The 22,208-nt window shown below is 40.0% G+C and overlaps 1 protein-coding gene across 1 annotated transcript in view; it reads right to left on the bottom strand.

Moving 5' to 3' along the window:
• cdh13 (cadherin 13, H-cadherin (heart)) overlaps positions 1-22,208 on the bottom strand; it is a 511,235-nt gene that overhangs the window by 164,335 nt on the left and 324,692 nt on the right. Inside the window, exon 8 of the mRNA XM_017689216.2 lies at positions 14,965-15,143. Coding sequence (XP_017544705.1) covers positions 14,965-15,143 — 179 coding nt within the window. The remainder of the gene's footprint in view (positions 1-14,964; positions 15,144-22,208) is intronic.

Here is a 22,208-nt window from a genome sequence, read left to right as displayed (position 1 = left end):
TCCACCCCTGATTGTCTCCACCTGTTTTCCACCTGTCCCTCATTTTCCCTGTGTATTTAAGCCCTGTGTTTCCCTCTTGTGATGGCTGGTCTTTGTTGGTGTTATCTGCTGTGTTGGTTGTTGGTTGTTCTGGTTACTGTGTGTTGTTAGAACCTCCTTACTGTTTGTTTGTCTGTCATGTCTGCCCCCCGTTCAATCCGTGTTGCCTCTATGACCCTGGACCCTTATTCAAGCGCAATCGACTAACTTTTTATTTTAGGGAAGATTCTGTTTTATTGTACAAATCCCACTTGCAAAGTTGGAAAATCAAAGTTTGCTCTTTATATTTTACAGTTTTTATATTTTAAGATGGTAAAATTGTGAATGTAAATGCATCTTTTGGGGCACTGTGATTTATCAGTTTTGCAATGTGAAACAGCACACAGCACACTTCATAAATAAAAGAAGATGCATGACAGGCCCAGAGGTCATGAAGACCTAATCTGCCGCAGGCTAAGATGATAGTTACTCTTACTGTATGCTCCGGCGAGAATTTTAAAATCAATCCTGATTTTCCTTTAGATCTTGGTCTCCCTCCTCTGGTCTGCTCCATGCATCCATCTTCCTCTCTACAAATCTGACAGTGTTCATTCTTCGTTTGCTTTCTCTGTGATGTTTCACACCTTCACTGACCGAGTGGTTCAGCAAGACTCAATTAATAACAGAGAAAGATTAACGACCTGCCCTTTTTTTTTACCCACCGTTCCCAGGGGGCTCAATTTATCTCCAGGAATTCACGGCTTGGAAAAAACCCATGATTGACACTTCTAACCTTCATTGGGATGTAATCCTCATCTTTAGCACTCAGAGATCTAATTAATTAGTGGAATCTCATTTCCTCGCTAATGCAAGTGGACAGAGGCATGATAGAAGAGAGAGGGGAGAGAAAGTGAGGGCGAGGGCCAGGAGAAGGAAGAGTGCTATATCACTGTGTGGAGCTGCACTCTACCTGCCTCACTCACTCACTCCACACAGTAGAGCTGCCACCTTCTATTCTATGCATAAAGTACTAAAGCAAAATGATGAAGGTTAAGTGTAAATTACAATGCTGTACAAAGTTCAGGGGCTACCCTTCATTTATTATATCTCCAGCCAAAATGGAATTTTAGGATAAGTTATTCATTTTTCAGGAGACATTTCTGGGCATTTGAGATATAAAATAATCCGCTTGCATAAGGAAGGAAGGAAAATAGGTGAGAAACAGGAGTTTCCAAAGCTGGAGTTTAAGGATAAAGTGTAAATGGAAGTCTTGATAACCATGCAAGACCATCAAAACTGTCAACATCAGATAAACAGTAATCAAAGCTCTCCTCTTTGAGGGAGGAGAAAATCAAGCTCCTCTCTTGCTTTAGATCTCCAAAAATCCACCGTTTCTGTCCATCCTTCCACTGTGAGAAGACAACTGAAAGGATGTGTAGCTGCCAAGACTCCCTTACTGAGAAAAGGAGAGTCTCTTGAAAAGAATGGAAGCTGTAATAAGGTAAAATACATCTGTACATCACCTACACTGCCAATGACAACTTTGGTAAGTTGAGGGCTTAGAAGGGACAGTTACAAACTTTGACTCTGCTGCCTTTAATTCATTAGAATTTACCTCTCAGGGTAGTTGGGTCATGTGCATGTCCATGTTGGGCACAGTAAAATGTATCAGCATGTGGAACTGCAGTTCTTCTTGTGTTACTTATGTTTTCTACATAACATGACAGAAATACAATGCTGCCTTTAGTGTTATATACACTGTGATTCTGAGTTTCTGAGATGTATATTCATATTCATATGACTACTTGCTCCAAATGATAATCGTGACACAACACAGCTTTGTTAGATCATATTCCTTACATATCAAAGACAATGCAGCGACACTGAGAAATGGTGTTATTAATAGAGAACAGTAGAAAGAAAGTTCTTTTTTAAGCTCAGTGTTAAGGGCTAAGCGTGCTCAGCCCTAAAATCAGCTGCAGATGCATAAAAAGCCTCTGCTCTTGATAACTTATATTATTTCTGACAACTCAGACATGCTGAAGGCTTCATCAGCCTTCAAATGTACACAGTGTAAAGAAGCTTGCAGAACTCTATGCATGGAATTCTGTCATCAAGAGTAGCTGACTATCTTGGCACAAGACAGCAAAGAAGACAGAAACAGAACGGTTTGCATGCTGCCCCTCTTTTCTCTGGAATACTAATTGGCACTGATGTAAAGTTCTGAGAATGGGTTCTGTCTGTTCAGGCTTGTTCATTTGTCTTTAAACTAATGCTTTGACTGAAGGCATAATGACCTTTTCACCAGCTACGAGTCAAAGGCCCAGGCCTAATCTTTAAAAAGACTATCTCTTTAGTGATTAGGACCCCTTAGAAAAATACAAGCAGAAATATAAACTACACAAATATCCAAAAACATCATGAAGAGAAATAAATGATGTTTTGATAAGCCCTCAGGTGAAAAGAACAAAGAAGAATAAAGAGTCGGAGAGAGAGGCAGAAGGGTGAGCGAAAGGGCACTCGAGGAAAGTTCGCCCGAGGCAGAACTTCGTAGAGCCGGAGTAGCGCTCAACTCCACTCACAAGTCTATTTTGCAAGCAAGTGAAGCTCAATCTCTAGATGATAATGGCTGAATGAATGGGAGTTTATATACTTTATACAGCAAAGTGCCTGCGAAATAATGCAGTAATGCAATGTTATCAATTGACGCTTGGCCCCCTCCTGCTTTCAATCTATTTGCATATAGATGAAATACTATAATAACTCCGGCCCTACCTGCAGGAGTAAATATTTTGCTGTCTGTTTTGTCTAGCCATCCTGACACCTACAATGAGCTACTAATTGAAGACTGGAAAGAATCTTTATATGGCGGCTGACATTCAATTACGTGACGGAGATCAGATTAGGGGGAGGCCCAGAAAGCGTGTTTGAAAAGCCCATTTTGTGTGTGAGTGCAGAGCAGAGGCAGGGGCTATAATTTGAACGACTGTTTGGGGTTTGGCTGAATGCCGCTGCTGTGAGTGAAATCACTACGCTATGACCCAAGATTAATTGGATGTCTTGAGTGCGCGCGCGAGAGAGAGGCAGTGGCGGCCTGCAAGAAAGGCATTTCACTTACTTTTAATACTCAGAGCATTCAAATCAAATCCTAACTGGTTTAGTCTGCGATCATTCTTCGTAGTTAGAATCATCGTACTATAAAGCTATCATATGTTAAAGCTTTTCATATGGTTATTGTGCAGCTTGTAACATGGTGATGTAATGAAAGGGGATTTACTCTCATCCATCTCATCTATAGCATGCGATATATGCTAATAAGTTCTAGAGATATCACATTTTGCTGGGATGAACATGCATGGCTTCATTAAGACGACGTGGCTTCTATCCTCGGGAAAAAAGTGTTCAAAATAAAATTGCTCTTAATCTCTTTTACTTCTAGATCTGGTTGATTCTTCTCTGAAAAGAGAATGAGATAAAAATAGCCCCTCTCAACAATCAAAACTTTTTAAATTATTTTAAATTATTCTGAGCTTACTCCAACTTACACAGCAGCTGTCCATTACATTGTGTGAAAGCTTCATCATGGACGGACCAGGAAAATCTCCAAAACTGCTTGGAACAAAATCTCTTTTGCATAAACCTTCACTGAACATAAAGGATGTTTTGCCTTCTTCTGTAAGTATATTTTGAATATACTTGTTTTACTTTGGACAGCGATGGTATGCCACATCTACAGTGCTACAGCAAAAATCAGAAACCATCCTTTTGTTTATATATACTTTCCAGTCAAAATGACCATTAAGTAAATGTTTTTCATTTTTCAATGTTGAACAAAGAAGAAAACACCTAATTAATGGAAAATAACACAAGTGTAATATCAAATCTACTCTTTACTTTTGTGCACCTTACTGCCACTTTAACTCTCAGATGAGACCTCTGGACTTTGGAAGTGCTTACAAGCAAATGCATAGACAAAAATAAAGAAAACTATATATTTTTATTATTATTATATTTAGATGTTTAAGCATCTGTTAATTTTATGTATATACGAATATATATCTCCTACCGCAAAATACATAAATCAGGATTCTGGACAGAAAACCACTGCACACGTTTATCTCAGTGATCTCACGTCTTAACATTTATCTGCACAGATGGAAGCGAAAAAGATCTTTTATCTTATTTAAGTGTGTTTTACTTCTTTTCATATTAATTCCTAAAATTTGACTGTAAATCTCCACCCTTTCCTTATGTTGAGTGAATAATACGCAGTGCCTTCATTAAACACAAACATCCTCCTTGACTAAAAGCAGCAACAGCAAAAGAACATTCCAATTCCAATTTCTTCTTTGGGTGCTGTTTGCCTCTCTGTGAAATTCCAAGTGCAATCCACTCTGTTTTTGGATTCCCTCCCCTACTGCCTGAGCGCTAGATTGCAGTGTAGTTCTCTATGTAAATTGATTGTCAATGGCCATTTTCTCTACATCTGTAGTGATGTCAGTGTTTGGCAGCCAATCATAGGATTGATTGCTATCCAGCACAATGTTTGACAGCCAAATAGAGGATTGATTACAATCCACAAGAGCCGGTCAAGGCAACAGGTTTTACTCTGTGGCAGTTTTATTCATTCTTCGGAGGGCGACATCAAACGCTTCTTAAAAATATAACAGCAGTTAGTTTTCCAATGCGGCTGTGAGAAAAAAATATTCAACAGCATGCAGTTCAATTTGGCTCGTACTGACTGCAGGAGGTGCGGCAAAGCAGCGGGTTTTCCTCATGTGCCCCATGAGATCTTATACTAACATGACAAAGTCAGTAATACAAATACCTTGATCAGCAGTCTGCTTATAACACAGTAACATAATGAGGTGGGAGTTATATATAGATATAGATGTTGTATATGCTAATATGTTCTAATGATGTCAGAATTTGGTGGAATAAAAATGGAGCCTATTGTGATCACATTGCTTCACTGAGAAAAGAAATATTAATATTCTTGCATGTATGTCCACATTTTTAGTGAAGTTCAAAAAAAAAGGTACCATTTTACTGAGGGGCAGTGCTCATAATACAAAACAACACTTACATAAGCATTTCATGACAACTAACATGAACCTACATAGACATGTATATAGTCTTATTCCAACAAGCATCAGTTATCATAACATTTTTTATGTGATATGACAAAATGGCAAAAGCAACTAAAGAAATTAATGCTTATTGGAAAAAAACACTGTGTAGACGTAATGTAGGCTGCCCTTTAGTAATATGCTACCAAGAAATAATTCAAATCACAGTCATCTTTGACATAAGAATGTTGCCCATTTTGATGAAACAGGCTGGTAGAATACAATTCAACAAGCACATGAAGACTTATAGGTAACTGCTGAAACAAAGGAAACACCTGAGAAGATGAGGGATACAAATTATATAACAGCAGGTGCTTCAAACAGGTGCAGGTCCTGAATTAACTAAGCTAATTACCAACCAATTACCGTATCCTTCTGCTCAGTGTCAAGCAAATAAATACTATTTTAAAGCATTTGTATCCTGGCAATGATCTCTTCTGGACAATATCTTCCATCCACATAGGCTATTACTCTTTCAGACATAAAATCCCAACAGAAGACAACATGATACAATCCTGAGTGGCTGCTGGGCTAGTATTGACTACTATAGTATAACTTCTTGTTACATAGAATTTGAAAATACATGATCTTTTACGTAACTGAACTACAAGACTTTCCAATGCAATCCCAAAACACAAACTCAATGCAATGTTTTTGTTACCAGAGCATGGCAGGTCCTGTTTGTAAGACCCCTGTGCTGATGCTGTGTGTTTTACATATTCATTTCGCTTCAGTCATTTGGGCACATGGTATGAAACAGGCAGGTATTGTGTCCACAGACTGGTTGCTATTTAGTGAATCAGACACTCAGGAAAAGCAAGCACTAGCAGACTGTCTGCTGCGAAGCCTGACCCGAGCACCTCCCACTAATACCTCCAGTTTTCCTCAGACACTTCACTAATTCAACTCAAGAGTCTACATACTATGGTAGATGTCAACACATTATAAACTATATGGGATCAAATAAGCATGAAGTTCATCATCACAGTCAAAAGGAGTGTAAAAAAGCACTGATGCATTGAGATGAAGGTGACAATTCTGCACTGACTGTTAAAATTCAGACCAGGGGTCTCTAACTCCCATGGTGAAGAGCAAGACTCCAGCACAGTGAGATCACATGCCTACTCTAACACACTTAAGAAGGTAATTAACTGAGGAGTTGAATCAGGTGTGAGCAGGGAAATCCTGAAGCTGTGCTGGATTCGGCCTTCTAGGACCAGGGTTCAAAACCTCTGATCTAGACATTAAAAAAGTTTAAAGCAATTATAAAAGTACTGAAAGGCTTGCAAGGTTGTTAGAGTTTTGATTTGAATTATTATTCCAGATTTTCCACTTTTGGTTTTAATTTAACCTAAACTTCAACTTTAACATTCTTTTTTTAACGTTCCTTTGACTTTCGCCTTCCTTGTGCAATGTTACATTCCCACAAAAACCTATGGTCTGGAGGTGAGTGTGGGGACGGCACCATGTGGAGAAGGTGCATAGAAATCAGTAACAGGCTATATACAGGCTATAGTAACAGGCTAGCCTGTTACTATACTCATGTGTTAATGTGATACATTAATAAGCACAGCCAGAAAATGAAAAGATGCCATAAAAACACAAAACAATCCCAAAGGTATACTGACACTGATAGACAAGAAAACTGGGGTCTCAGGGGGCTGATCCAACCTGGGAGAGAACATAAATGGCACCCATGAGAGAAAATAATAAAAGGAATTACAGCAGGTATGATTTTACTCTAGGCTGAGCTATAACAAAAATACAGGGGGTGGTACCCACCTCTAAACTGGTGTGTCTAGACTAGCAATGTAAGTGCGTGCATGCTCATATCTGTTCTTCCTCGCAAGGCAAACCAGCACAAAACAGTGAGGACAACATTAATGTTGTCCAGTAAATAAAGAGCTAACAATGACAAATACAGCAGTAACTGGTTGGTTATTTCACTGACTAGCCAGATCCATCCACTCATTCTACACGTTACCGTCCCCACACTCACTTGTGGGAGCGTAACATTTGGGAGCTTCTTCGATTCTGTTATATTTGATCTCCTGAGAAATGTGTCCTGAAACCTATCCAATGTACCTCATAGCCATCTTGACTGCTAAGTAAATAAAGTTAGTCTGCAACTTTTGCACAATAGGGTATGAATCTATTCACTGTGATTTGACAGTAAATAAAATTGCCATTCACTAATAAAAGTTCCACCACTTTTTCTATGGCGCCACAGTACAAGCAGAACAAAAAAGCTACATGAAGTTACAAGCAACAAAAAAGTGAGCTCTGCTTAGTTGTGCGCACTCTTAGCAATGCTTCTCTCCACCTACAGCACTGTAGTAAAGATACAGGTGCCTAATCAGAATAGTGACTCTAGTCGACCTTTCGGCAGCGAGAAGCGCGCTGCAGCGGTTTAATGAGGAGACTAGTGTGACAGAAACACACTGTTCTTACTGCGATTATCCCCGGCTCGCAGTGTCACACATCAATTTAGAGACTGTGTGAGATCAGTAATGTGGGCTCCTGAATAAACCATTAGAAAATATAATGAATCAGTGAGAGGTGAACGTGATCACTCTTGCAGTGATGGAGACTAACAAGAGTACCGCTACTTCGCCACTGTACTTAAGCGGTTGTTCAGAAGATGTGGACTTTACTTGGGTATTTCTGATTTGAATACTGATTTGCATGCTCACATATGGCTGCGTAGTGAAAGACAGTCTGACTTATATTCCAGAGACCCTGCGCAGAAATAAACAAACAACTAAACAAGCTCTAAAGTATGGGATGCTTCCAGGCACAGAAGACCATGTTGATAGATTGTGTTTGTATAACTGTGTACTGAGTGACAAATGAGCAGCCAAATCAAATCTATCCATTCGCCTTAGTTTTGGAAGTCATTCAGACTTACAGGCTTTATCCATTATATTTTCTGTTTATGGAACAGGATGGTTGGGGATTTTTGAGCAACAGCATTTGCAGACTGTTGATTAGCAGCATGACAAAGGCTTGGAATGCAATATTTCATTCAAAATTTAGGAGGCTTTATGATTTAGTTATAAGGTTCTATTGGGAGCTACAAGTTAGTCTGCACAAAATGAACTACAGCAGCATCTGTAAACTTACCACGGCTGCTTTAGGAGCAGTAAATTACACCAATTAGACAGTGAAATCATGTTTTTTGGCAGTGAGAAGTGCTTTTATATGGGACATTTAATTGGATTTCCAATGACATACATACATACTTCAATATGCAATGACGTAATGAGTAATTTAATATGCATTACACTGCAAACAAGAAATAATTGAACCCAGTCTGCCATCATTTTTTTTTAGATACACACACTGCCAGAATCTTGTATGATGTCTTTTTATGAAAAATGGAGGATACAGAGTATGAAAAATTTGTCAACTGTGCTGTGAACACTGACCATAGATGTTGACCCTAGATAAGGCGAGTTATAGTATTCTGTCAGAGACAGAGGAAAGGGTCAGTGAATACAGCCAGGCCAGTGTGTTCTGCTAACTTTAGTGGAGAATATAAATGATTTAGTGGTGTGGAAAGCTTTGGCAGCAGAGTTCTATTCAATTAATCACCGCTGCTGGGGAACATCAGGAAGCAGAGGCTTTAAACACTCACATCAAACACATCATTACTCATGCATACTGTTCTGAATGACAGCATAGAGAGCACACACACACAGACACACACACACACACACACACACACACACACACACACACACACACACACCTGACCCACCCTGCATCTGCCTCATGACATGCTGGATGCATGTGTGTGCATGTATTATACTGTACATGTGCACATTCACTTATAAATTTAGGCCAGAAGAAAAAACTGTTTCTCCATTAGCCCTAGACTTATTATTTAGTTATTCATCTTAAGCTTTGTTATTCTGTAACATCTAAAACTTCCTTGGTAACTACTATGAAGCTAATATGTAAGTTATGTTTCTATGATGGTGAGAAAATGAAGTACAGATACAAATATAGATCCTTAGTGGAGGCAGAAATCCCACGATCCAGTCAGAAGACCTGAGCCACAGTATTATTCTACTGTGATTTTAAAGCTTTCAACAAAATGTTGGGATAATGATATACTGGACTAATTGAGCTGTCAGACTTTGTTTCATCTAAAAAGTTTAAAAGTTTACACTTCGTTAATTTCATTTTGTCTTTTTAGTAATTTAGTACTTTTAGTACTTTTACTAAAGCAAAACACACAAAAAACTTCCTCTTACCGTAATGTTTCAGCATAAAAAGAGTCTTGAAAACTAATTTATATCAAAGTCATTTTTTTTTTCTTTTCAGTATATAGTGTGAGCACTCTTTGCATTTATTACAGCTTCCATTCTTTTGAGAAACCTTACTTTGAGTTTTTTATAAAGAAATTTGCAGGGATATTTTTCCATATTTTTCCAACTGGATGCAATTTCTGCCTCTCACCATCCACATCATCGCAAACACATTCTGTCTTCACTTTACATCCATCAGGCCGGAGATGCAGAGCACTGGTGTTTGCACCTTCAGCCTTATCAGCCTTTAACAAGCTGCCCTGCTGAAACAGATGTTCTAATGCACACTTTCAAAGGAAGTAACTGCTGTACAGGCCTCATACATTAAAATGTGCTTTATGATGAGTCCTGTTGCCTTTGTTTGTTTTAATAGTGTTTAAACGTATGTAATTTTCAGATCCTGTATGTCCCAGAACATGTACAAAGACAAGAATTTCCTCTTTGGAAGACAACAAAGAATCTAATCTAATCCAGTGATGCTCAGGTCTGGTCAGGTCTCTGGAGTGGTCACTGTTCTGAGAACATTCTTTGTTTGAAATGCAAGTGTTCTTATTTTGACAGATGCACATCCTCTCAGACCTATAGTGTTGAGTTGTCTTCTCAAAGTCGAAGGATGCACAGAAACACTTGTGGAATTTTTCAAATCTTAAGCAAGTGGAGCTTGATTTCTTCCTCCCTTAAAGATGAAAACCACTTAGCTGAATGTTTTGTGGGTCTACCAGGTCTTGCATAGTAATTAAGGGTCCCATTTTGTGTATGTCTTGTAACATTTTCTTAACTCCTGTTTTGAAGACTTTTGTTTTTTTTCTTACTTGTTTTTCCTTCCTTGCAAGTGTATTAATTGTTATCTAATCTCCAGAAAAAACAAGTTAATGGCCATTTTGACTATAAATGAAATAAAGTTATTTTTGATCTCTCACTTTTGCACAGTACTGTATTTAGTGGATATGCTTATCTGAGCAATTGATAATGTTAGCTGAATGTAACAGGGAATCTTACTGATATGGCCGTAGCTGTATGAGTGTGGAACTGAATGTCTGATCTCCCATGTGCGGGCCATCCAATCATGCCTAACAGCTTTTCTCAACAGAAAGGGGAAAAAGGGCAATGTAAAACAATCAATTTTGTTGTCCTACTAAGCTATCAATACGCTTTATACAGATTACAATATTAAAGATTCAATACAACAAATCCTCTCCATGGATCACCACCTTATCGTGGTGGAGGGGTTTGCGTGCTTGAATGATCCTAGGAGCTATGTTGTCTGGAGCAAAAGCTCCTGGTAGGGTCTCCCATGGCAAACTGGTCCTAGGTGACAGGTCAGACAAAGTGTGATCCATAATAACCCCTATGAAAACACAAGAACAGGACTTGTGTACCCTGCCCTGAACAGGGTTACCGGGGCCCACCCTGGAGCCAGGCCTGGGGGAGGGGCTCGCCAGCGAGCGTCTGGTGGCTGGGCATTTCCCTGTCCCGAAGGAGTTACATGAGTCCCCCCTCCCATTGACCCACCACAAATTTGAGGGGCAGTAGTAGGGGTTCGGTGCTTTGTGTATTGGGCAGTGTCCGAAGGCGTGGGCCTTGGCGTTCTGATCCTCGGTTGCTGAAACTGGCTTTTGGAATGGGGACATCAGGCCGCGAACTTCAGCTTTCGCTGGATCGGTTTGCAGCCGAGTGTGAAGCGGCCGGGATGAGAATCAGTACCTCTAAATCCGAGACCATGGTTCTCAGGCAGAAAAGGGTGGAGAGCCCTCTCTGGGTTGGGGATAGGCTCTTGCCTCAAGTGGAGGAGTTCAAGTATCTCGGGATCTTGTTCACGAGTGATGGTACAAGGGAGCAGGAGATTGACAGGTGGATTGGTGCTGGGTCAGCATTGATGCGGGCTCTTTACCGGTCTGTTGTGGTAAAGAAAGAGCTGAGCCATAAGGCAAGGCTCTCAATTTACTGGTCGATCTACGTTCCCACCCTCACCTATGGTCATGAGCTTTGGGTAATGACCGAAAGAATAAGATCGCGAATACAAGCGGCTGAAATGAGTTTCCTTTGCAGGGTGTCTGGACTCTCCCTTAGAGATAGGGTGAGAAGTTCGGTCATCCAGGAGGGACTCTGGAGTAGAGCCGCTGCTTCTTCACATCGAGAGGAGTTAGCTGAGGTGGTTCGGGCATCTGGTTAGGATGCCTCCTGGACGCCTCCCTCGGGAGGTGTCACAGGCAAGTCCACCTGGGAGGAGACCCCGGGGAAGACCCAGGACACGCTGGCATGACTATATCGCCCAGCTGGCCTGGGAGCGCCTCGGAATCCCCCTTGGAGAGCTAGTGGAAGTGGCTGGGGAAAGAGAGGTCTGGGCCTCATTGCTTAGGATGCTGCCCCCGCGACCCGAACCCCGGAGAAGCGGAAGATGATGGATGGTTGGATGGATACAACAAATGTCTGTAGTTTAGGCCTCCATGTATTGATACTGTGTTTTCACTGAATGCGTAACGATATTGCTACAATTTCACCTCTCACCCCAGCCCTTAGGGCTAAAGGGGTTTAGCATCACTAAAAAGGCAGAGATAGATCATGAAACAAGCAGAGTACATTTCTCCTCAGTGTGTGTTACTTTCTTTCTGAGTGAGTGTGTCTGCTTGTTCAGGCTGAAAATATTTCATCTAGTGTCCTCACTCCAGGCTCCCAGACTTTCCCTGACAACTCTTTGATGACTGATACGAATGCACTTCTGCAGACACTGAAATAACTCTCATCAGTATGTGATATTAGCTGGCAGAAATTACACTCCTCCATTGATCCAGGCTTTCAGGGCGAAAAAAAGGGAGAGAGAAAAAAATGCATATATACCAGGAAATGCATATCTTGACAAAATGTCATGCTTGGAACAAAGAGGGTGTGGAGAGGATTTCAATGTGGCGAAATTGATTTTCCAATTTTTTTCTGAATTTGCTGTCAATGCAGGTGATAGAGTAGCCTTAAAATACACAAGTGGGTCGATCTTGAATGTGACCTGCGCATTTAAGAAGGTCAGACGCACTGAAAGCTCACAATGTAGCTATGTGCTGCCAACCACACCTGTTATTTAACAGTGTTACCTCATATTATTTTATGCCTACAGTGATACAGACACACATACACACTCACATTCACACCTGCCTCTGGTTAACGCACCTGATGTCACCTTGAACACGGTGTGTAGAGCAGCTGCCACGTGTTACACACATGAGCGCTTGTCTGAAACAGAGCTAGAGCTCATGGGAGTAATGCAAAACCTCCAGTAGAACTTAAGGGAACACTGCATGTCAATCTAAAGTTCCACCAGTGCGGAGCCTTACAGGCATCTACGCTTCTGCAGTCTGTAAATGTCACTCAGTTCGCACTATAAAGAAATCAGACGACTATAAATCAGAACAGACAGCATTTATATACTTTCAGAGTACCTCAGTTTTCATTTCAGACTGATGAGCATTCACACGCGCACCCACGCATGCTGATGTTTATCTCATGCGAGTTGTACAGTGTTCCAGCTGACGGGTTTTCTGCTGGCCTTGTCGGACACAGCCGATACTGGTGGCTAAGTGTGTATAACCTCAATTAAACCATGCTCTAAGTGTCTGACAACAGCTAATATTCCTCTTCCAGCAGCGGGCCGAATTGATGTTCCCGCATTCGTCACCCCACTGAAAAAGCAATCATACTGTTGTCTCGCTCTGCTTAGGAGACGGCAAAGCACTGCCTGCAGTCTCTCATTAGCATTCGCTGCTAACACCACACACTCCCACGCACATCCCTCCATTCTCTCCCACACCTACCGCTCCTGCCTACACACCCCCAATGACAACTCAGAAGCAATTAATTTCAGACCCTCTTTAAAAAGGCATCTAAAGGGTAGATGATTCAACAAAAACATGGACTAGCCATACATAGCAGCATCTGAAACACACTTTTAAAATGAATGGTTCTTCAAAAAAGGAGGGTTATTTGGAGCAATGCCATAGAAGAACCATGTTTGGTTTCCGGAAGAACCCTTGAACTGAATTATTTAAAGGACTATCCAAGGGCAGGCACCGAATGTTTTTTACAGGGATGATGAAACATCTGAAGGAGGCAGGACAGACACCACATTTCCAAAAGTGGTGGGTCAAAATGTATTGGTCCTAACCAAAAAACACCCAAAAGTCATAGCTATGATATAATAACTTGTCCCAATAAAGCTATTTATAAAGCCTGTCAGTGTATGTTTTGAACCTGCAGGTTCATTGGGTTCTGCCACTGTCTTCATTATAAGAAGGAGAGAGTTCACTGGAGGAAAATGAATAAAATAGCTCAAAATGCAACAGCCAGAACAATTTGAAAAATATGTTTTTGTATGCTATTTCACCCACACGCCATAGTCTATGTATACCATTAAGCATTAATGTGGCTTTCAGTTTTGAGTTTCTAGATCTTTCCTTATTCAAACAGACAGGAATCTGGCGTTGTATGAATGTTGAAATAACTGCCCTCTTTCACAATCTCTCTACTTCTGCTCAGAAATCTAGGATGTTACTCACTCAAGGTGGCAGCGGTTGTTATCACTCTACTTAATGTTTCAATGACTTTTAGAATGAATAACAAAGTAGTTCATGTTTAAACGGCTAATCAGAAACAATCCACTGCAGCAATCGTCACGCCTCCCTAAAGCACGGCTGGAACTACAGCCGACACAGTCAAACTGCAATTCCTAGAACCCCTCGCTGCTTCACATGACTCCGGACTCGAACCGATCAACCTATCAGTGATCTGCTTCACCGTATCTCCAATTATGCACACCTGTTTTCCTCTGTATTTAAACTGCCTGTTTCCTGAACCTCTTTGCGAAGTATCATCTCTATTATGAGCATTCCAAGCGTTTCAATTTGGTCTGGTTGTTTTTCTGTGTATGATCTGTTTTTCCGTTTTGACCTTGAGTTCTGCCTTGCACTTTTTGGATCTCTGGTTTTTGACTTCTGGCTTTCGTTTTCTGACTGTAATTTTGGATCAACCCTTTGTTATTAAAGATCTTAACTTCTGCCTTGTCAGTGAGTGTCTGGGTCCATCTGCCACTGTTACACAATTTTGCGATAGGAAAGTAAAGATCATTGTTTTAAAGTTTTAATTTAGATAGGCCTGATACAGGTCTAATTGACGAGTAGTCTACTTAGCATTCTCATTAACTGGGTGAGATTACTAAGTACACAGAACACTTATGAATATGCATATTTTGTGTAAAAAAGAGCTGGGGGTGCTGAATGATGTCAATGTCTTTATCACCTTAGAGCTTCGCCTGGAACCATTCCATCCATAGAATAGTTCTTAATTCAACCAATGACATTGTGCCAAAGAACCATTTTTGGTACCTGTTTTTAAGAATGTATGTAAATAGTTGAAGGCTGATATCATTTTCATCCACTTATAAACATGATATGAACATGTTGCATTTTAAAAGGCAACAGAAAACAGGTTAATACAACAAAGCCAGCAGGAGCATGTACCTCTCTGTCCAGCAGGGAGGGTGAGATGACGGTCACAATGTCACCTCTCTCTGGGTCAATGTAGAACATGTTGGGTGAGGGCTTTTCAGGCGATTGCCTCAAAATGATGTAGCGTAGAACAGCATTGTCTGTGTTGGGATCATCTGCATCGAAAGCGGTCATCGTCATCACTGTGGTACCTACAAAAAAACAAAATCACTCGTCATAAAAGTGGCACATCTTTCTGCAGCACTGTGAAATCATACATACTTACATTTCATGTTTACATTATCTGTATATTGGTAGTCTTATTGTAGGTCTGGTGATCTTCTGCTACATAAGCTAAAGTGGAAAAAGTACTTTAGGGAAATGCCTTTGTCCAAGTTATTGTCACACCCCAGTGTAAAGAAGTCACACTCCTGAGAAAAGCATTTAAAACTATTACTATCTTGGCAATAAGTGTGATTTTGCTTGTGAAAGCACTATATAACATTAGAATAAATGATAATAAACATTAATACAGTGAAAGTAATCCAAGCGGTTCAAAAAAGATATTGATATTTTGTGAGATGGTCAGAAGAACACATGTTTTGTTCTCCTTAAGCACCCCAGTCACTGCAAACAGCACACATGAGTTAACTTAATGAAGTATTGATTAGCTGGTATAGATTGAAACTATAAATACTAGGCTGCCTCGAGAAGAGGTTTAAAATTGGTTAAGCTAACACACTAACAGACAAAATCACAATGTAAAGTGTTAAAGCTCGCTTTTATTTATTCTGATTCCATGAAAATACCTGTTTACTACATGCACATTTACAGTGCATCAAAAAAGAGCAGCAGACGAAATGACATCCTGTCCCTTCTGAGTTAGTATTTCAGCACTGCAGTCAGAGTTACAGCGTTCCTGTGCTGTGGAGGTCTCGGATACTTCCTTCATTAAAGCCCTCACACCCCCACTGACCGTCTCATCTGAATGCACTGAGCTGCTTGCTGGAGCGAGCTGCAAATGGAGCCGAGGTGGCAGCTTCAGTGACTGGGCGTGGGCCACGGCTGAGTCATAGCTATCTCTCACAGTTAATGGCCTCTATCACTGCCTGTAACCTTTAATGTTCACTTTTATTATACTCGTCCACCCAACATAAAGCCTGTGGCAGCTAAAAAATGAATGAGGAATAGGAGGGGAATATGGAAAACGTGGTCAAAAATAATTATGACTATCTTGAGTAAATGGGTTAAAGGCAATTAAAGGTAGTTGGAACGGGGTGGGCTTCTCTCCTGCGGTTGTTGTTAAGGGAGAGGAGACATTAGCAGGCAGTAAAGCAGCACACCTCTAATGATTAATTACAGACACAGAGATGTGTGGAAGGACTCTCTGGTGACATCAGCAGCCACGCTGAGCTGTTCCACTTCACTGTTCAGTCAAATCAAGCTAAAAGGCACTCACTCTCTCTCACATACACCCTGTTCATTTGAAGTGATGAAGAAAAATGAATAACTAATGGTTTCACATAAATAGAACAGTGCAGGGCACACTTCATACAAAACCAAACCTTCCCCAATTTTTTGAAATAGAATAGTTTGTTTGTATGTTAAAGACATTGTTAAAGTTTCAAAACATACCATTTACGCTCCAATCCATATGGCCCAAACGGAAACTAAGCTGCGAAAGCAGCCCGTACTATGTACTGTAGCACTGGTGCAGAGTAAGACGCAGAGGAGGCCACGATTCCCACCATAAGAAGTGCTCTTTAGTCAACACCAGCCAGAAACGCATAGGGGAGGTCACCTTCACGGTTGCCACAGCACAGCAAACACATACCACATACCTTTAACTAACGAACACCAATATAAGTCAAATTTAAGTCCTTTGTCCTAAGGGCGCACACCTTCCATGATCCTCCTGATTGCCTGATGGCTACATCGCATGAGCATCTAGAGGGCAGCACCAGCCAGTAGTGGGGCACTACAATACATCTGTCACAAAAACCAACATGTTTATATATACTCACTTATCTGTTTAGCTACATTCATTCATGCTGATGCTCCAAAGACTGTTTTAGCCTGGATTATTGCTCACAACACATGGCAGCCAATCAGAATAGAGATCATACATATATCAGTCTTAAATGTGCAGTAAAAAATAGCCTTTTCAATTCTAAAGGAAAAACAGAAGCTGGAAAAGGGTCAATTAAACATGAATTATATTATAGCTCTTTTGGTCTATACAATACTGTGCAAATGTCCGAGACCACCCTTCATTTAATTGTCAATCAAAATGGGCATTAGGTACAAATGATTACATTATCAGGAAATATTTCCATTTGTAGATAATTCCCTTGAAGGATAAAGTCAGAAGATAAGTGAACAAAACAATTTTTGAAACTGGAGCTTAAAGAATGCTAAAAAAAACTATGCAGAAAATAGAACTCCTAACAACCGTGTAAGACCTGGTAGACCACCAATACTGTCAGCATAAGATAAACAGCACTTAAAGCTTTCAGCTTGAGAGAGAGGAGAAAATCAAGCTCCTTCCACTGTAAGAAGACAACTCAATACTATGAGTCTGAAAGGATGTGTAGCTGTCAGAAAGTGTTACTGAGAAAAGGAAACAGACAAAAAACCAACAGCTGGTCTGTTTTCTCTATTTGCCTGTGCTAAACAGTTGTGTAGTTGTATATTCTGTCTGTTTTTAATTGTATTTATTGTCTGCCTCCTCAAAGCTCTGCTGTTCTATGGCAAATGTAGCAGCGTGTCCTGCAGAAACTACATTTCATCCCTCTCTTAACACATCTGTGATGAGAAATAGGACAAAACAGCTGACTTTGAAAGAAAATTGAAAATATGTAAATCATACATAAGTTAGAGCGGGTGTTTTCAGAGCAATGGAGCAGCCCACCTCAAAGCCCAGACCTCAAGTTCACTGAATGTGTTTGGGATTACTTAAATAGTGAGAAGTAGAAAATGTAACCAGCTTCTAAGAGGTATGGAAAATATCCCTGCAGATGTCCTTAAAAAGCTGAAAGCAAGTCTTCCAAAAAGAATGGAAGCTGCCAAAAGGCAAAGCATGGACACACAAAATACTGAAGTTAATTTTATACCTAGTCATTGAGGTTTCTGTGTTTTGCATTTTCCTGTCATTGAAAAAATAATAAATTGTACTTAAAGGCTGTTTTGACAGGGAATTAAACACATAAAGGGTGGTTTCTAACTTTTGCACAATACTGTAAGTGCATAGTAAAATATGGGTCTTTTTAAATCTTACAAATTGGTATTATACCAGTCATCATCATACTGAAGCCTAAGTTACTGAACATGTCATGTATGGCACAATAATCACTGCAGAATGGTGTGCAAAGCAAACTGAAACTCAGAACTTGTTTTCTAAGCATTTCCCACCTTCAAAAGAGAGGGTACAGTAAAGCCCACCACTGACACAAAGTACAGTGGAGCTAAATAATGATGCATCCACATCACAGATGTATGTTTTCAGTCAGATTGATTTACATCAGTACTCAGCTAGGTATATGTAGTCTTTAATATACAGGGCGACGGTATGTGATTTGAAATGTTGGCTCTGAGCTGAAAATAACCACTTCAATAATCCCCTTCTAGGCAAGCAAAGTGCTGCTCAATTAAATTCTGCGACTGTGTAAATTCACCAGGATTGCATATCTGGAACGCATCCAATTTTGCATCAGAAAGGGCCTTCTGTTGAGGGAAGAGAAACTGACTCATATATCTGTGGCTTCGCTGCAAATCCCAGTGGCCATGCCACACACCGTTTTTAAGGTTTCATTTGCCACTCATCAGATGGCTCAGTGTCTGCTTTATCAATGTATTCAGAGATTTTAACAAGACTCTCCTCATATCAGACAAAGCCTCCACAAATCCAGGGCTTCTCAGTGGATAAATCTGAACATTAAAAAATTGCCCTCTAATGCTGTAACTATTTTTGAGCTCATCGTTCTAATCAAATGACCATGCTAATCTCAATTAGTGCCTTCTCGGCACTCAAGCATTAATAAAGTTGGTAATTATTGTTACGTTAACCTGTCTCCAGAGCTACTCCCATAAAAATGAAGAGTGCTTGGAGGCATTTAGCACGTGTCAATATGGCCCATGACAAAGCCATCAACTTCCATCAGCACACGCATAAATCAACAAGCACGTCTAATTGGTTAATAGGACTAGCCAGAGAGTGAATGCAAATCACCAACCTGCAATTATGAGGCAATAATTTCAAAGCTGGGCACAATTCAGGAGCTATTGTCTTCCTTTATGAACTCCATATTCTCTCCAGTGCCAAGGCAGAATCAATGATAACTGCATCGGAAGGTTTAATGGGAGGGCCTCCAAATGGCCATACGTCAACCTGTGGGCCTCCATTACTGTATTATCAACTCTTCTCATCTTATCTGGAGTATAAGATCAGGACGGATCAGATCTCACTGTCTCTCTCTATGAACTCTGAACAGAACAGTGAAATGGAAAATGTCTCATCAAATGCCTGACTAGAGCAGCTAATTTAATATAGGGCACGTCGCCTGCAGCTAATACTGCATTAACTTACTCTATATTCTTAAATGATTCGACCAAAATATTCTCACAGCTCAGAAAGAATGAGAAAGTAGGCTTTTGGGTTGATACATCTGATTTCTAATGTCTCAAATGCAGAAATACAGCAATCAACATATAGTAGACAGTTAAAAACTGTAAGAAAAGCGTTACACTTGCAGTCAGGTTAGTAGACTGGGGAATCCGTCTGCATGAGAATGACAGATTATTAGTTAATTCTTGCCCAGAGCAGCCTATCTGGTAAACAGATGTTTGCGTACAGCACAGAGGCACATAGAGTTCTGGGGTTTACACTCCACTGGAACTTATTCATTTATTTATTATTGCACTGGGGCTCATAAGATCCTAATGATGGCACGGCTGTGGTACGCATGGCTATTTGTTAAATGTATTGTGCAGATCCTGCTATAGATCTCGTGTCAAAACTGGCAGCCTGTTGGAGGCCACAGAACAAGAGAATTAAAGACACTATGACCCTGTTAATACCTGGCTATTTCGTGCATCTTGACTATCAGAACTAAGTCCAGATAGATATTATTTAAATTTGTTTTCAACATTTTATTTTTCCCTATTTGGCTTGTCATTTATTATGTTATTATACTTTGTTACAATATCGTTGCAATTTTCTCAATTTACTCTGATTAGATTTTTACTCTTAATTTGTACTATGAAGATTAATATTTTTTTTTATTATTATTGTTAACATTCGATATGCACTGCTCTTACTTCTCTCTTCCTCCCTGACTTTCTGTATATGCTTGGCTACACTGTAAATGAGGGTCACCGTCAATGTATTCCCAGTTTACATAAAGATTGACTGAATATCCACACAAAAAATCAGGTGTAAATGAACCCAAGACAGATATTAATCCAATCCAAACTTCAGTAGGTGGTCTGAGATGCATTTTAGAGAGATGTTCTACAAGTGTAAATGCATCCATCTCTCCAAGCTACATTCAACTATCAAAACCCCTCCCACCTCCATCTGTTGTTCTGCATCTGGGGGCAAAAAAAAACAAAAAATAAAAAACAACTCACTGACCTTCCACGACTCAATAGAGGCATCAGGGCTCTTTTAGCTCAGTTCTTAATGTGATTTTCTCATTGTCAACTCAATTCAGTAGCCATCAGCAGCCCAAGCTAGTTCAGTTAATCTTTACTTTGCCTCGTCTTGCTACAAAACGTTATGTTTTAGTCCACGTGGTCCATAAATGCGATGACAAATACAGAAGGCTAATTATGCCATTCATCTTTTGACCAGAACAGGAAAAACAAGGTAATTGTTGTATATGAGCTGATTTGCACATTACATACCATGTACACTGTTAGAAATAAACGTACTATGCAGGTACATGATTCATTCATAAAGGTACAAACAATGTAAGTGTACCTTCAAAGGTACAGCAGTGGTTTTAAGGTCAGATGGTGCACCTTACATTCCCCAATGGAAAAGTAGATATTTGTACCTTTTCATAACCAAACATTTTAAATCAGAATATTAAAATAAATAGCCTGGAGACGAGACGGGGTGTGTGGAGTCAGTTCAGTTTAGAAAATATCATTTCAGTGGATTATGGTACAATTATGTTCCCTGACTAAAGGTACTGGGATGTACCCCTGAGGGTACCAGTACAGTGACGAGAGAGGTACTGCCCCAGTGACAGTGTCATACCTTTTTTTCTGAGAGTGTAGCAATCAGATTTAAAATAGACTAACCAGAGACATATTTAAATACCAAGTATAAATGACTGTGGTTAACATTTGAACGAGGTCACAATCCAAATATACTTCACAAGGTCACATAGTCTGTGATTAACACCTGAGAGCTGGAATTGTGCACTGAACTGACTGGATCCAGAAAAAAGACATTCAAGTCAATGTTTTCATTTGCAAACCTGCTCGAGTTCTCAAAAGCGACTTCTTTTTCCGTGAATACTGGATAAAAACAGCACATTAGGAAGCTGCTGAATGACCACAGCAGTGCCACTGAATGTGGTAAAGAGGAGCACACAGACAACACTGATGAATTTGTCTAAAAATGCTTGCCTTGCACTACTTTCCTACATGAGCACGTGTTCCTGTCTCATCTGTGCCATGTGACATCTGAGGCTAGGAGACACCATACATACTGCACTTGATAGCAATTTAACTGAAAGAGAAGGGTTGCATGGCTGCTGTCTCCGACAGCAGTAAACAGCATCTTCCAGATAGATGACTGCCTGCTACTCTTTCTCTTTGAGGTCACTGAGGCTCAGTGGTGCAATGAGGCCAGAAGTTTGAAAAGATGAAGTTTTATGTTGGAGGAGGTTTTCTTCACAGTGACATACTTTTCCATGATTTAGAGCAGGAATGACACACACACACACACACACACACACACACACACACACACACACACACACACACACACACACACACACACACAATCAGCAGAAACACTTCATTCAAAACTGTACAAAAAAAATTGTTACTGTATAGTAAATCTAATCTGATTCTGTCTGAACCAGTTATACTGTTGCTGAGCTCAGTCTAAAACACCTTTAATAGATTTTATATTATTTTTTTCATGGGAAAGTACTCTAAAAGTGTAAAGTGTAACTGTTTTTACAAAACGTATTTTGGACTGAATACAGATACTTTATTTTTGTTTTCTCAACATGTATTTACTGTATATACTTGTATTCCAT

Source organism: Pygocentrus nattereri, chromosome 7 (genome assembly GCF_015220715.1).
Source record: "Pygocentrus nattereri isolate fPygNat1 chromosome 7, fPygNat1.pri, whole genome shotgun sequence".
Taxonomy (NCBI): domain Eukaryota; kingdom Metazoa; phylum Chordata; class Actinopteri; order Characiformes; family Serrasalmidae; genus Pygocentrus; species Pygocentrus nattereri.
This window is presented reverse-complemented; position numbering and strand designations above follow the sequence as displayed.